Source organism: Populus nigra, chromosome 9 (genome assembly GCF_951802175.1).
Source record: "Populus nigra chromosome 9, ddPopNigr1.1, whole genome shotgun sequence".
Classification (NCBI taxonomy): domain Eukaryota; kingdom Viridiplantae; phylum Streptophyta; class Magnoliopsida; order Malpighiales; family Salicaceae; genus Populus; species Populus nigra.
The window spans coordinates 4,998,258-5,013,230 of record NC_084860.1 but is presented as its reverse complement, the minus strand read 5'-3'; the positions used below and the strand labels follow the sequence as shown (position 1 = coordinate 5,013,230).

At 32.0% G+C, this 14,973-nt stretch overlaps 2 protein-coding genes across 2 annotated transcripts; one reads left to right on the top strand and one right to left on the bottom strand.

Moving 5' to 3' along the window:
• Nucleotides 1-1,321: 1,321 nt before the first annotated feature.
• LOC133702715 (GDSL esterase/lipase At5g45960-like) lies at nucleotides 1,322-3,513 on the bottom strand. Its single transcript, XM_062127044.1, has 5 exons — nucleotides 3,196-3,513; nucleotides 2,934-3,064; nucleotides 2,588-2,821; nucleotides 1,740-2,010; nucleotides 1,322-1,627 (listed from the first exon to the last, which is right to left on the bottom strand). Exons 1-5 carry the CDS (start codon nucleotides 3,482-3,484, stop codon nucleotides 1,434-1,436), a joined length of 1,119 nt encoding a protein of 372 aa, XP_061983028.1. The 5' UTR covers nucleotides 3,485-3,513; the 3' UTR covers nucleotides 1,322-1,433.
• Nucleotides 3,514-10,720: 7,207 nt separating this feature from the next.
• LOC133703674 (ethylene-response factor C3-like) lies at nucleotides 10,721-12,571 on the top strand. The gene is made up of 2 exons (XM_062128282.1): nucleotides 10,721-10,756; nucleotides 11,445-12,571. Exons 1-2 carry the CDS (start codon nucleotides 10,721-10,723, stop codon nucleotides 12,318-12,320), a joined length of 912 nt encoding a protein of 303 aa, XP_061984266.1. The 3' UTR covers nucleotides 12,321-12,571.
• The last annotated feature ends 2,402 nt before the right edge of the window (nucleotides 12,572-14,973 follow it).

Here is a 14,973-nt window from a genome sequence, read left to right as displayed (position 1 = left end):
TAATCCTTGTTTAAATACGAGAGTATTAGATCCAATATGATAGTTATTAATAAATTGGGTTTTTGGCCTATATTTTAGGCTATGTTCTACAATGAGCCTAAAGCTGGCAACTCAACCTAATTAGCTTTTTTAAGATTATGTTGAACTAGTTTAAGAGTGTATTTAATAGTGTGGTTGTGGTTATTTTTTAATTAATTTTTTGTATTGAAATGTATGTCAATAATTTTTTTATTTTTAAAAAATTATTTTTGACATCAGTACATCAAACAATCTAAAACATACAAAACATATTAAATTTTAATAAAAAAAATTTTATGAATGCGATTTGTACCATGTTCCCAAACATATTCTAAATCTGCTTATATAAACAAGTAATATTTATAAGAAATTGTTTATATAAATATATAATTAGTGAAGTCTTAATTTTACGATAATAACTCTTTTAAGGATTTTGACATAACTAAGTTAATTTTTCAAATAAAACTTGTTATTTGAAAATAAAAAATATATATATTAAAAACCAAGTAATATTTATAAACAATTGTATATATATAATATTTTAAAAAATAATGAAGCCTCAACTTTACAATAATATAACTCTTTTAAGGATTTTATCTTAACTGAGTTAATTTTTCAAATAAAACTTATTATTTTAAAATAAAAAAGTCTCAATTATCATCCGGACAAAACACTTTCAAGGATTTTAGTAAATTATTCAATAAAAACAAAACAAGAATTTTTATTTAAATTTTTTTAAAACACCAAAGTCTACAAACCCTTTTAAGGATTTTATAGTAATCAAGTTGATTCTTTGGTAAAAACAAAACATGATTGGGTGATAATTAACCAAAATAATCAAAGAGAAATCTACAAAACTTAATCAATTCACATCATCACATATTACCGAGGTTAAATTTAAACCGCGGTTAAATTATGAATCATTGTATACTAGATATTGAGAAATCCAATTTCACGCAATCATGTCCATTAAAACAAAAATTAGTTAATCACCAAGTTTTTTTTATTTATAAAAACTAATAAAAAATACCTTAATTTTCAAGGAAAAATAAACAATATTCCTACCACACTTTTGTCATCAGGTGAGAATTAAACCAAAATAATAAAAAATCATGACACATTTGTAGAAACTAAGAGTTTGAGGACTAAAAAACCATAGAAATCAATTGAATCAAGGCATCATTGTTTTTATAAATTTTTTTTTAGTAATTTTAATGCCGAATCTGATTTTCTTAATTATTTCCATCACCATTTTATTTTAGGAAGGCGACATATCACATGCATAGTTATTTTCTCTATTAAATATTATTGGTCATACATGATGACTTCTGATTGTATACAATTTCCATAAAGGAACGGGAAAAAATAGGAAATTCCCCTCCACAACATTCTCTAGGATGAAAAATAAATGAATATTAATCCCTGATGATAGCATCAATTATAGGACGGAGGGACTTAAAAACATTGCTGTATACCTGCTCAGTTGGATGTATTGAATCCCAAAATACGTACTTTGATGCATCAGGACACAAAAATGCTTTTGGATTGCACAAGATTGCTGTTTCCAAGTAACCGGTTTCACAGCAGCCAAGGCTTACTTCATCAAATGCTTGAAACGGAGGAGGGAAAATAAATTAATAACATGATCAGAATATATATATATCAGTTTAATTTTATAGATTTTATATCAGTTTAATTTTAGAGATTTTATATAGACTCACCAGACCTTCCATGCCCTTGAACCATGTCAGTCAGAGCTATGTACGAATCAGTTAAATAGATCCTAACACTCTGATTTGCTAATCGAAATTGCATGAGATTTAACTCGTTTTGTAGCAACTGATTGAACTGTCGTCCAACGGAGGAATAATTATCAAGACAACCACGTTCTGAGATGGCATGCTTCGAGAACATGGTGATAACGACTGGCAGGCAACCCATTGGAGGTAGTGAACTAAATAAGATTCTTCTTGCTCCTTGCTCAAACAAATCCTAAAATCGTCGCATAATGTAGTATCAGTTATATTTTTCAAAACTTATAATTTGGTTAGATAATCTGGGATAAATGCCCCATAATTAATAATACTAGTCTTAAGTCTTGTTTTCTTGGTTTGAGAGGAGGAGCTGTCAAGTCTTTAGAAATAAGGATAATGTTAAGAACAAGAGTTAATTACAAATTAGTCGTAGTGATTAATTGAAATTAATTAACTAGTTTTATAGTATTGAAATAATTGAATAGTCTTTCGATCATCGTTGACATTAAAAACAAGAGTTAAGTATAAATTAGGCCGGGTTTTGTAGCTCCGGTACCTATCTGTTACTGAAAGTAAAGGGGTGATCATGGATTGGAATCAAGTTGTGGATCCTGTGATGCTGTCAAAAGTTTTAAGACAATTTGCTTACATATTTGATACTGTGATGTAAAAAGTATTTTTTTTTTGGAAATTCATAAAATCATCACACTAAATAAATTTTTGTGTAGAGTGATTTTCAAGTGCAAATAAATTTTTAAGGTGAAAAATAATTTAATATATATAATTCTAAAGTGAACGTAAACACAATACAAAACCTGAAGGAATTGTGTGGCTTTTTGCAGGATGAATTGCTGGTAATCTGAGACGGAGTAGGTTTTTCGTCGGATTGGCAGAGTAAAATAATTGATAACGAAGTCATTCGTGCCAGCACTGACGATAAACAATGCCTTGTTGATATGATTTTCGGTCTCTTTCGTCCCAATTGCGGACTCCAGTCTTTTTTTATACTCTTTAAAGTTCGCCAGTTGCTTTGGTATGCCGATCACATTCTGTGGTAAAACATAAGAAACCATGGATTGAACATAAGCTTAATTTAGCTCCGCTTTGTGTACGTGTTTGTGTTTTTGTGTGTGTAAGAGAAAGAGAGAGAGAGAGACGTACGGACACTCTTGGTGTAAGAGGATCAAATCCGGAGCCAGCCGAAGCAAAACTAACTCCAGTCATAAGCTCCTCGATGCTAAGAGTAGGGTCTAAATACGGAGGTATAGACTCTTTGATACCGATATATGAAGCTGATTATACAAACTCAAATAATTAATTATGTATTCTGTTCCTATATATATATATATATATATATATATATATATATATATTAGCAACATATTCACACTCTCACCATCAAAATGAATACTTGTTAACTTACCGATAAAATCAGGGGTTAGCCGCCCATTACTGAACCTTCCTGTTGGGACGTGGTTTGCAAAATCCTTTCCATAGGGTGCAAAATTAGCCTTAAAAACTGTTTTCACGTAGTTGTTATTCCCAGGATCGACAGTCGAGTCTCCAAACACTATGACTGCCGGAGCTGAATTATTGGAAGCTCTTGGATTTGCAAGGGCCTTGGAAGTATTAGGAATGAAGAATATTAACAGATAGAAAACGAGACGAAGAAGATGTTGAAGGAGATGCTGTTTAGTACAATCCTTCTCCATAAAAGTTAGCTGTAGATTTTATAATAGGACTGATGAGCTTAGTGGTAAGAATAAGACCATTTTCCTCTCTTTTATAGGCCTCCCATAAATTTGGGTTCCAGTGGTGGGTCACGTACCAGTTGAATTTGCTGACAGAAACGCCTTTTTTAAAAAAGAAAAAAAGAGAAAGGATTGATCTGACCATTGGCTGGTCGGCTCTGCAGTTGCGTTGGTTTGGAAATAAAAATTACCTCATATGTCGGAAGTTCCAAACCACCATTACCAAATAAAAGCTTTCTGTGCAGAATTAGACAGTATCATAGTTAGACAAACCACTGTACGATGATATCCACTGTTAAGACTTTGGAGTAAACTATCAAAAAGATGACCTGGACAATGATTGGAAGTTTCGTGATTCTGTAAAAATAATCGTTGGACTGCTTTTGATATCAATTGCAGATATCACAACAACTAGACTTGTACTAAAATTGTGGCACGAGCTTCACTTCATATCATATCCTACTCGCTTTTACAAACCCATCATTACCTCGCATATCATATCTTGCTTTGGAATTACAGGTTGAATAAAGGTACTTTCAGTTGCCAATTAATAGGAATTATTAAGTGAATGAAGTTTGACAATTTCAACAACCTAAAAGTCCCAACATCCTTTCTTATAAATTATTACTTTAGTTATACATTTTTCTTCTAAATTGATTTTTGTTATTACTATTAATTATTCTATTTATTTATTATTAAAAAAAAACACCTTGTAAAAAGACATCAATATTATGATCATTTATAAAAATATAGCATCGATTCCTTAAAAAAAAAGTATATTTTTTTTTAAAAAAACTTCAATATCAATTCTAAAACAAGTTACATGTCGCAAAAATAAAAGTTTGTAAAGGTCTGCGGCTAGAAATAAAGCAATATATATATATATATATATATATATATATATATTGAAAGTATATATATATATATATATATATATACTTTCAATATATATATATATATATATATATTTCACTTTCAACACAAAAAATTATAAGGTTATGTTTGTTTTGTATTTTAAAAATATTTTTGAAAAAATTAAAATTTTTTATTTTTTTATTTAAATTAATAATTTTTTATGTTTTCAGATCATTTTGATGCGCTGATATTAAAAATAATTTTTAAAAAATTAAAAAATTTATTATTTTAATATATTTTCAAGTAAAAATCACTTTAAAAATAACCGCAAATACAATTTCAAACAGCATTCAACCATGACCATATCATAATAACACCTTTTATGTTTTCTTACCCATTTCAAAAAAATAAAAAAAAATATTTTAATATATTTTTAAATAAAAAATATTTTAAAAAATAATTATAATCACATTAATATAACCCAAGAATGAGAACTGCTTTCTCTTTTACTTTTGAATATGGCAGATGTCAGCATTAGATTTTTAAGAGGAAAGAAATGAAAGGTGGACAAAAGTTCAAATTACTTTAGCATCCCGTAAGTGAGGGGTTCTCAGTTCTTACAATCTTAAATTTTCAAAGTTCTCCGTACAAGTTACGTGGCAATCAAGTTAAAAAAAAAAAAAAAACCCGTGTATCATGTTTTTGCATTGATTTGAAAGATTCCTACAATATACTCAAAACATTGTAGTAATCTAACAAATATAAAGAAGAATACAGAGCAATTTGGTCATGGTTTTTACAAGCTGCTAAAACAAAGGACGACTTGCACAGACCTGGAATTAGAAGAGAAATTGTAGCAGTAAAAGAAACTGATGCTGCTTTGTCCCTTCTTCTCCTCTTCTGTCACTTACTTATTTTGTTCCTCTCTGTCTTTTTTCCTTTCTTCTCACGAGTTTCTTCTCTCCAGTGTCCTGTTGGATTCCTTTTTTATAGGTGCATATTGATCCTTTTATAAAAGAAAATAAATCCCTGCCCTTATCAGGATTCTATATTGGAAATTTGTTTATACGTTGAGCATCAATCCTTCTTTTCTTGATTTAGGAAGAGAAAATCAGAGAGAATCTTGAATCAAAATGGAAGGCTAAGCTGCTGGTCTTGCAGGGAGGCTGATTGAGGGGGTATGTTTGACATGAAATATATAGCTGATTCTGAGAATTAAAGCCTGATTTATTGTATCATGGTTGTAGCCAACATACAAGAGAACATGCTCTTTGCTTGATTCATAGAGATAGGATCAGATTTTAAAAGCTAAATCTTACATCAAAATGGAAAGGATGGTTGTTCATTTTGAAGGGAGGCTGATTGAGTGGGCATGTTTAGCTCAGAATCTGCAGTGAATCTTGGAAGTTAAGCTCTGATTTCTTGCACCAAGATTGTAGCTAACATGTTAGAAAACACGTTTCTTTCATTTTTATGCCACCAATAGATTCAATTTGGACCAACATCAAGCCCTTAATTGATGTGAAAAATAGTCATTTCTACCTTTTGGCCCAAACTCTAATTTCTTGCACCAAGATTCTAGCTAACATGTTAGAAACCACGTTTCTTTCATTTTTATGCCACCAGTAGATTCAATTTGGACCAATATCAAGCCTTTAATTGGCGTGAGAAGTAGCCGTTTCTATCTTTTTGACCAGAAGTCTGCAAAGATCATGAACAAAACAGCATTGTTTCCTTCAAAACTTCAACAGCCCGTTCTTCTCTAATTCAAGTAAAATTCACCATTTCACTAGGAGTGAAACGACATCGTTTTTTTTCCCAGCAGAATTAGGTTTCATCTCTGATTTAATTTCGCCAAACTCCATCATAGTACCTCCATTTCCGCGCATTTTGCTCCTTGGTTCTTGGTCTTTCAATTTCTTATTTTTGGTCAATTTCCATCTTTTTTCCTAATTTCTTTCAATTCAGCCCTTGACCGAAATAAAATCTAAGCTTTACTTATTTTGATCCTTGGTCTTCCAATTCTTCATTTTTAAATAAATTTCAAATTTTAAATTTTTCTTTCAATCAAGCCCTTAATTAATATTATAATTAGGCTAATTATTCCATACTCATCCTTGAACCTTAATTTCTCTTAATTTAGTCAAATAAAACCGAATCAATCCCATTTCTCTTTAAAAATTTTCAAACTTTATTTTTATTGATGGTATTCAAATATTGGTCCAATTGCAACCCCAGCTACACCCCTTTTTGTATTTTTTATATTTTCAAGATTTCTTGCACACAAAAATTAAATAAAAATAAAAAATAGATAAATTTATTTAAAAGACATTATTTTTAGATTTGTTATTTTACACACAGACATCTGGGCGAATATTGTACCCAAGCAAACTTGGGCAGGCTAGTGAGCTTAGTGGTGTGAAGAAATTAAGATGAAAGTAGCACGTAGATTTTAATTGTCAATAGGGAAGTTAAACCTCGAAAGAAATATCTATATTTCTATCAAGTGAGCATCGGACTCGCAATCTAATTTAATTTCTATTGTATATTATTGTTGCACCACTCTTGCAAAATCCTCCGCACGCACTTGAATATTCTTGAAAAACTTGTGCATAAAGATATCTCCCTTCTCAAAAGACTCTTACAAATGTTGTTTTTTACTTTTGACTCTCAAAAAATCCAACAAGTTTTCTAAAAAAAAAACAAATTTGAATCCTAAACAATTCTTTTATAATTTCAAAATTCCACAATGAAGTTAGTTGGTGCCTTTGATTTGACTTTATAAGGTTGGTGATTTTATATTTGACTTGGTTTTAATTTTAAATTGAGATTGGTTTTCTTCGATTTTACTTTATAAGATTGGTCACCTCTAATTTAACCTAATTTTTTATTTGACCTATGAAGTTGGTAAATTAATTTTAATTTCAAGATAAGGATCGATGGTCATCTCATCTAATTTTAAGTCGAGGTTAGTCTAATTCAATGTGCCCCATTTGATTTATTTTTTTAGTTTTTTAGTTTAATGTGGGTGTCCGGGCCAGCTTGCGTGCACCTCGACTAATCCTACGGATCCTGAAGTTAATGACCATGTAAACCTCTAGTGGTCATCATATGAGCAATCACAGGACTCGAACCTGAGACCACAAAGAGAGCAAACCTCTTAATCCTAAACTTTTATCACTAAGCCACCACCTAGATGGTTGTCCCATTTAATTTTTTATTTTTAGAGTCGGTTACTTCACAGTTTCTTAGTTTTTTTTTTATTAATTTTAGTCCAACTCACAAAGAATCCTTATAATGAAGGAGATTTTGTTTTGCTAAAGAGATGATTTCTCCGCGAAGAAGAATGTATTATGAAAATATAAATGTTGGACGAATAAGGCACAGCATGGCGTCCATGGTGAAGCTGAACTTACTACAAGCCCATGGTGATGAAGCTGAACTTATTGCAAGCATAAAAGGTTCAAAATGAAAGTAGAGGAATCGGAATGACATTTTAATTCTAATCCTATTTTTGGAATAATAATAAAGAATCAAAATAAAATTTAGAAAAATTAATGTAAACCTCCTAAGGTTTAAGTAATATTTTCTTTCAAATTAAATAGAATTTCATAAAGAATGAAATTAGTTTTAATTGCAAGAATATTTACCCAAAGTGCCTTTATAAGTGGAAGAAGAAAATAGAAAAACAAATCCAAATTAACTCAGAAAATAAAAAACACAATAGAATAGGATATAATCTAACAATATATTAATCCCATATATATTTCTTTTATACATATATTTTCAATCTATGATTCAACAGAGAATGTCAAGTGAGTATAAAAGGTGTCATAAGAGTACCATTAGAACCAGCTCAGCCGCATCTTCTTCTCCACCACCAAACCTAGCCATTTTCTCCACCATCAAAACCACCATCTAAGCGGTGACAAAACTGAGACTAACACAACCCAACCATCAAATCTAGGATAGCATATAGCTATGCCTTCGTTTCCACCACCATAACAGCAAAATCAACAAACTCAAACCATTAGTAACCCTTCACAATAACCACCATTCTTCAGCCATCAATAGCTAGCCGCTATCCAAACCTCCACCAACCCAAACTAGTCCATCTCCTCGCCACCAACCAGATGTGCACACAAAACCACAACGCCTAATTTTATTTATAGCATATTTATGAGGGATTTACTTTTTCTTTTCTAGGCTCCCTTTTTTTATATAGAAATTTGTTAATTATTTATGGTTTTATTTATTTATTGAAGGGTTCATTTTGTTGTGATTGTGTTTAATAAAACACGGATTTGTACGCTAATAGATAATTATAGTGTTTGATTTTTATTTCCTATTTCTAGTACGAAATTGACGATAAATTTAATTATAACGTGGAGATTTTATGTAAATTTTGATAGATTTTGAGAGAGAGGGGGGGAGATGAGATTTTAATTGAAGAGAGAAAAAAAAAAGAATTATATTTTTGAGATATAGGTTGTGAATATACAGGGGTATTTTTATCTTTTAATCGAAGTAAATTTTTAAATGTAAGTAGGAAAGTGTTATCAGGTTAAAATAAAATTGTGATTAAAGATTAAAAAATAATCACAAAAATATTGATGGCAATACAAATAATAAAAATAATTGTTGTAATACTAGTGAAGGTATTCGAGAAGGAGAAGTAGATTATGAGATAGTGATAATATTATAATAATAATGTTAATATATTTTAGAAGTTATGTCAACATTACAGCTGGTGGTGGGGAAATGATGGTGGAATATGTACAACAACAATAATAATAATATTTTTATTAATAAAATAATATTTTAACCATCATGGTGATGGTAGTCTCATGATTGAGGGGTCATAATGATAAAAATAATAAATAAATAAAAATATATCATTTTAAAAAAATAAACTAATTCATATTCCTTGTTTTATTCTTATCTTCTCTTGTGAGAAAAAACTATGTGTAATTTTCTTGACCACTTTTTATTTTTATTTTCATTTTCACTTTATTTTTTTAATTAATTCATATTCCTTATTTTTATTCTTATCTTCCCTCATGAAAAAAAAAATACTTGTACAACCTCGGAGTGAAAAGGAAAAAACAAGATCCTAAATTAAGGCACATACTAAAAATGAAATCCAATAAAAAATATTATTTTAATATATTTTTAAATAAAAAATAATTTAAAAAAGAACTCAACTTAGATAATATATAAAAAAACTAATGTGCAACGAGATCATTTCGGTACGTACGAAAGAAGCAAAAGAGTTGATAAATTGATTAAGCATTCAAGGCACTAAAATATTCCCGGGCCGGGCGGCTGATGATTCTGACGTGCCCCTTTGACATTGCAGTTAATAATAATATTATATGTCTTCTCACTCAAATGCATTGAATCCGTGTAAAATCTACTGATGCTTCTGTTACAAGCATGTACATACCTTCCTTCTGGGTTCGAATGTTGATGTTCCAAGCGTGTGATTCTATTTTTCTTTCTTTCTTTTATGCCCAGCTATTGCTCTATCTCTATTTTAATCAAGGTGACATTCTTGATCACCAACCAAGAAATGATCACCAAAATTCTGAAACTGTTGGTCCTGTAGTGTAATTTATAGATGGAGGTCTGTTTTTCAAAGCCAATGACCAGACCAGCACATAAAACTTTAATATTTACTCTGAATTAAAGATTAAAAAAAAAAAAAAAGCTTCAGTGTTTCTAAATAAGGATGGCCCCATAACCTAATAGCTTAGGCTATTTGACCATCACTGTATTCAAGATCCTTACTGTTGCAACCACATGATATGCAGGTTCCTCTCACAATTAGTTTGGAGGAACCTTTCTATACAGAACCTTTATAACAGTTCGAAAAGTTTGCAGCAGAACGCTTTCTATACAGAAGCCTTCAGCTCAATAATTAAAAAGCTAGCTAGCATCTGGCTCATGGAGTTACTTCTTTGCGTATTCAATAGTGCTGGTAAATAATCAAGAGATAAAGAATGCTTTCTTGTGGCCTCCGAGTGGTAAGATTTGAGACGAAAAGCAATGCCTGGAAAGGACCTTCAAACTAGGAATCTCAACGGGAACATGATTTTTTAAAGTATTTGAATGAAATAAAATGAAAGTTGGAGCATTTTAAGGGGAAATAAAACGTCATTAGATAATAGAAAAATTAATACAAGGACAAACATGTTTGATTGAAAATTTTGAAAGAATCGATGTACTAAAAAAAACATTTCATACACTCTATTAAAAAGAGGTGCAAAGTTGGTGTAATAATATAGCAACTATCTCCAAATAATGCTTGAACTAAAACAAATGTGTAATGTAATGTAAGAAATGATTCAGTCCGCATCTGGGGATAAGAAATGGCCAGTATAGGTGTTTCAACAATTTTTAGATCTAAGACAAATTTTTATGTTTGGCAACTTTTAATGTAATGTAATCAAATGTGTAATGTAATGAGATGATTTATTACACTTTTTTTTCCCAAAAATTTAAGTAAAGTGATGGAGGCCTTGACAAAGTTTCTCTTTATAAGTCACTATAATTTTCAAAACAATTTATTATTGTCCCTATATTTTATTTTTATTTACAAATTTCCTTATTTAATTGTTTTTGTTCCTTGTATTCTATATATAAGATACAGCGAAGCAAGAGCAATATAAAACTCAGCAGATTCTCCTGCCAGCTTTCAAATCCTTTAATTCCGTCTCAGCAGATCATGAACTACTGGAAGGCTTTCCAATAAAATATATATGTAGAGCACACAGGGCGTACACAGATAAATCCTAGCAAATGATTAGAACATGCATGCACACAAGTCAACAGAGAAGCCTTAAAATACACAAATCCACCTCTTTCTTGATGATCAAATTCTATTATCCTCCAAAACTTTAGCTGTTCAGTGGATTAAAGCACAAGTTTCCCATTGGATTAGAATCCCATCAATGTAGTGGGATTAGGTTAGGTTAGCTGTTAATTAACAGATCACGCGTGTCCTTTTATAAATTTCTTAACATTTTCCAATCATCCTCCCTTTCTTTTGTTTGTGTTAAATTAGCTAGCTTTTGTTTGTTATGTAAATGACAACATGGCTATACAAAGTGATCATCGTGCAATATCTGAAGGAATTCTAGAGAATGTTTGGGCAAGCTACATTGGAGAACATAGAGGAGACAGAGTAACAAGCAATGACGAACAAGAAGAGTTTAAATCATCGCAGGAATTTCCTAGTCTTGATAGTAGAGATGGGTCAATGGAGGTTCTAGAAAGGCTACCAGGTCTAGGCAGATGGATATCGATGGGTACTGAGTCCTGGGAGGGACTTCTTGATGGAATCATTCCTGAAATTAACTATAAAGAACTTACTTCCAATGATAGAGCAGAAAACAAAGGCCCCAGCAGCTTAAGCTCCAAAGAGAATACTGTGAAAACAGAGAAAGTGACTACCAGACACTACCGGGGAGTAAGGAGGCGGCCTTGGGGCAAGTATGCAGCAGAGATAAGGGACTCTTCGAGAAAAGGAGCTCGAGTTTGGCTTGGAACTTTTAAAACAGCTGAGGAAGCAGCTTTGGCTTATGATAAGGCTGCTTTGAGAATTAGAGGCCCCAAGACATACCTCAACTTCCCACTTGAAACAGTAGCCAAGGCAATGGGCATTGACTGCTCCAAAAATGACTACAGTGTTTCATCTACCACAACTTCACAAGAGTGTGACACGTCTTGCACAATTCTGGGAAGCGGTGACAAAGTTTCAGTGATCCCTAGAAGAAGGGTATCAAGAGATTGGGAAGTGAACAATGATTTGATAATTATGGAACAACCTGGACTTCAGAGAATGGCTTGCGTAGAAGAATTGTCTGTGGATGATTTCGACGTGGTAGGATTTCAGGACCTGGGGAGTGACTACCTGGACAGTTTGTTTTCCTCTTTATAGATGTATAACATAGCTATTTCTTTTGTTCTATTCAATCTCGTCATAATTCTTAGATATGGGATATGTGGCATCACATTCTTTCCCTCTTAAGTGTGTAATTAATGTCCCCGTTAAACCACAACCATGGTCTTGGATTGAGCCCCAGAAAGTGTAGGAATATTTAGAGGTGGCTCCTTCCGGTAACTCAAGAAGTAGCTCTCATCCTGTACAAAGGTAGAGAATTTTGTTCCGTAAAGGACATGGTTCCCACACATGGCTAGGCTCAGCTTTAATATCATTTATAATGCACCCGAACTCAGGGAGAGGTTTGCAAGTGTAGCACTAAAAAGGCCTCTTATCCTCCCTACCCAAAAAAAATATTCCTTGTTGAACATGTGTAACCATACCTTTTATCTACTCAATCTCCCAATAATCTTTAGAGGTGACATATAGGACATGACATTCTACCTTCTTAAGTTTGTCATGTCCCTTTCGCACTACAATATATCATAGTCCATGATCGAGCCTTGAACACTTTAGGATTCTAGAGGCGGCTCCTATGGGTTCAAGTGGTGTCTTCCCACTCTGCACAAAGATGTAGCATTAGTTGCCACAGTAAACTAGGGATGGCTTTGATACCATTTATAATGCCCTATACCTGAGGAAGGAGCTTGATGCACAAATGAACAGTTTGTTGCTTATAGGTTCATTAGTCATACGATTTATCTTTTTTAATCTTCCTATAATGTGTGTGGCATGGGACATTTCGATAAACTTTGGGCTTGGAAATGGATAAGAGTAAACTAAGAAAAGATAAAAATGAGTCACAGGAGGGAAAGCTGTTTTACCTGGAACACTGCTGGAACAGGAACTGGTACATAGTGGTGGCACATGTGCTGGACGCGCTGGCATGTTTGCCGCATGTGGGATGGCGGTGAATGTACTTCATACGCGGGCACCAAACCTGCAAACAAATGCTAGAAATTTAAGCTTTCAATCCCTTTCCACTGGCTACCACTAACAGTGATTCACACTTTTCCTAATACGAGTGGTTTAAGCCCTTTTTCTACTTCCATTTCAAACAAGTTTTTTTATGTGTTAGGTTTTTACTACTATCGTTGGTGATGTGGTTCAGGTCTGCTTGGTGTTGCACAATGACTTGGTGGTGTGATCATTCAGGTGGAGGTCGGTTCAAGAAAGGTTCAAGGGTGGGTTGAACTGGCTCGGTTAGAGAGAGGACAATGATTTGGGTTGTGTTGAGTGTTTTAACATGTTTTAACAGCGTGAGGGTTTGGAAAATGGCAATGAAAAGGATGAACAGTGCATGATTAGTGAGGTGGTGGTCGCTTGATGAGAGAAGGGAAAGTACATTTGATTTGTAGATGTTTCGGATTAGTGTGCTTTGTTTTGGTTGGAGGATATGGCGGTCAGTAAGATTGACTAGAAAACAAAGAGAGAATCATGGCTGCCGGACTTTGGCAAGGTGAAAGGAGAGATAATTATTGTGATTTTTCCTCTGTTTTTTTCTTTTTAGTTTTTTCTATTTTGAACTAGTCATTTCTTTTTCGAGAGAATGATATTGGTTTTTCTTTCTTTCTTTTCTCTTTATATATATATATATATATATATATATATATATATATATATATATATATATATATATTCCTTTGTTTTTATTTATATTTGTTTTTATCCTCTCCTTTCTTATATCTTATTTTCAGTTACTTGGGGAGAGGGTTATAAATTTAAGGTCATTTTATTCCCTCTTTTTTTTTAATTTTTTTATTTTACTCACCAATCTTTCCGTTTCATTTCATTTTTATTATTTTTATTATTATTATTGCTTTTTTAAATTTTAGTCCTTTATTTTCTCTTTTCTAAAAATTTATCATTAAAAATAAAATACATGAAGGCATCATATATTATGAAATCATTCTAGATCGACGGAATTACACTAAAAAGATATATTTATTTTTGAAAATTCTATATTTATTATTTCTGTTAGTTTATTTTATTTTTTGAAAAGGCTTGGGAAAATGAGGGTAAAAAACTAGTTGCAACAACGTGATGCTCTATATACCATATTTGAGGATTATGAAAAGATTGAATAAGATAAAAGAAATGACTAATGGATGTATATGAAGCAAGGAATATTCCATTTTGTCGATGAGGAAAAGAGGCCCAGCAAGTTTTGAATTTATAGAGACCTAGAAGTTGTAGAGATGCACACCAAAAACAAATTAAGCTGAAGGCCTCCTCTGTCAAATTCAAGATAAAAACTTTTGTACACTTTCTTGGAGAATTGATTTTGAGTGAAATCGGATGTGACACGACATATAAAAATAGAACAGGGTATATTGCCCTCAAAACCCTAAAAAAAATAGTTAAAATTGTTGAAGAAAACTTGCAGGTTTGAAAATTCGGAGATATAAAATTTGTTCCCGAAGACCAAGGGCCTAACATGAAATAAAAATAGCATAAATTTTGGTATTGATACTAAAATAAAAAAGGATATTTAGATGCAAGCTATAATTTCTAATTAAGAGCAGCATGGTCTAGATCTGGAGGTTTGGATCACTAAAAGGTCTGGAAGTAGAACTTCGAAATGGATCCTAACTTCGATAAGGCCTATGACGGCTTTATAGCCATTGCGACACTTTAGGCCTCTGAATCA

Coding starts and splice junctions, on each gene's coding strand:
- LOC133702715 (XM_062127044.1), bottom strand. CDS start 3,484: ATGGAGAAGGATTGTACTAAACAGCATCTCCTTCAACATCTTCTTCGT. Junction 2,822..2,933: donor CTCTTACACCAAGAGTGTCC/GTACGTCTCTCT, acceptor GTTTTACCACAG/AATGTGATCGGCATACCAAA. Junction 1,628..1,739: donor TCAAGGGCATGGAAGGTCTG/GTGAGTCTATAT, acceptor CTCCGTTTCAAG/CATTTGATGAAGTAAGCCTT.
- LOC133703674 (XM_062128282.1), top strand. CDS start 10,721: ATGATTCAGTCCGCATCTGGGGATAAGAAATGGCCA. Junction 10,757..11,444: donor CTGGGGATAAGAAATGGCCA/GTATAGGTGTTT, acceptor GTGTTAAATTAG/CTAGCTTTTGTTTGTTATGT.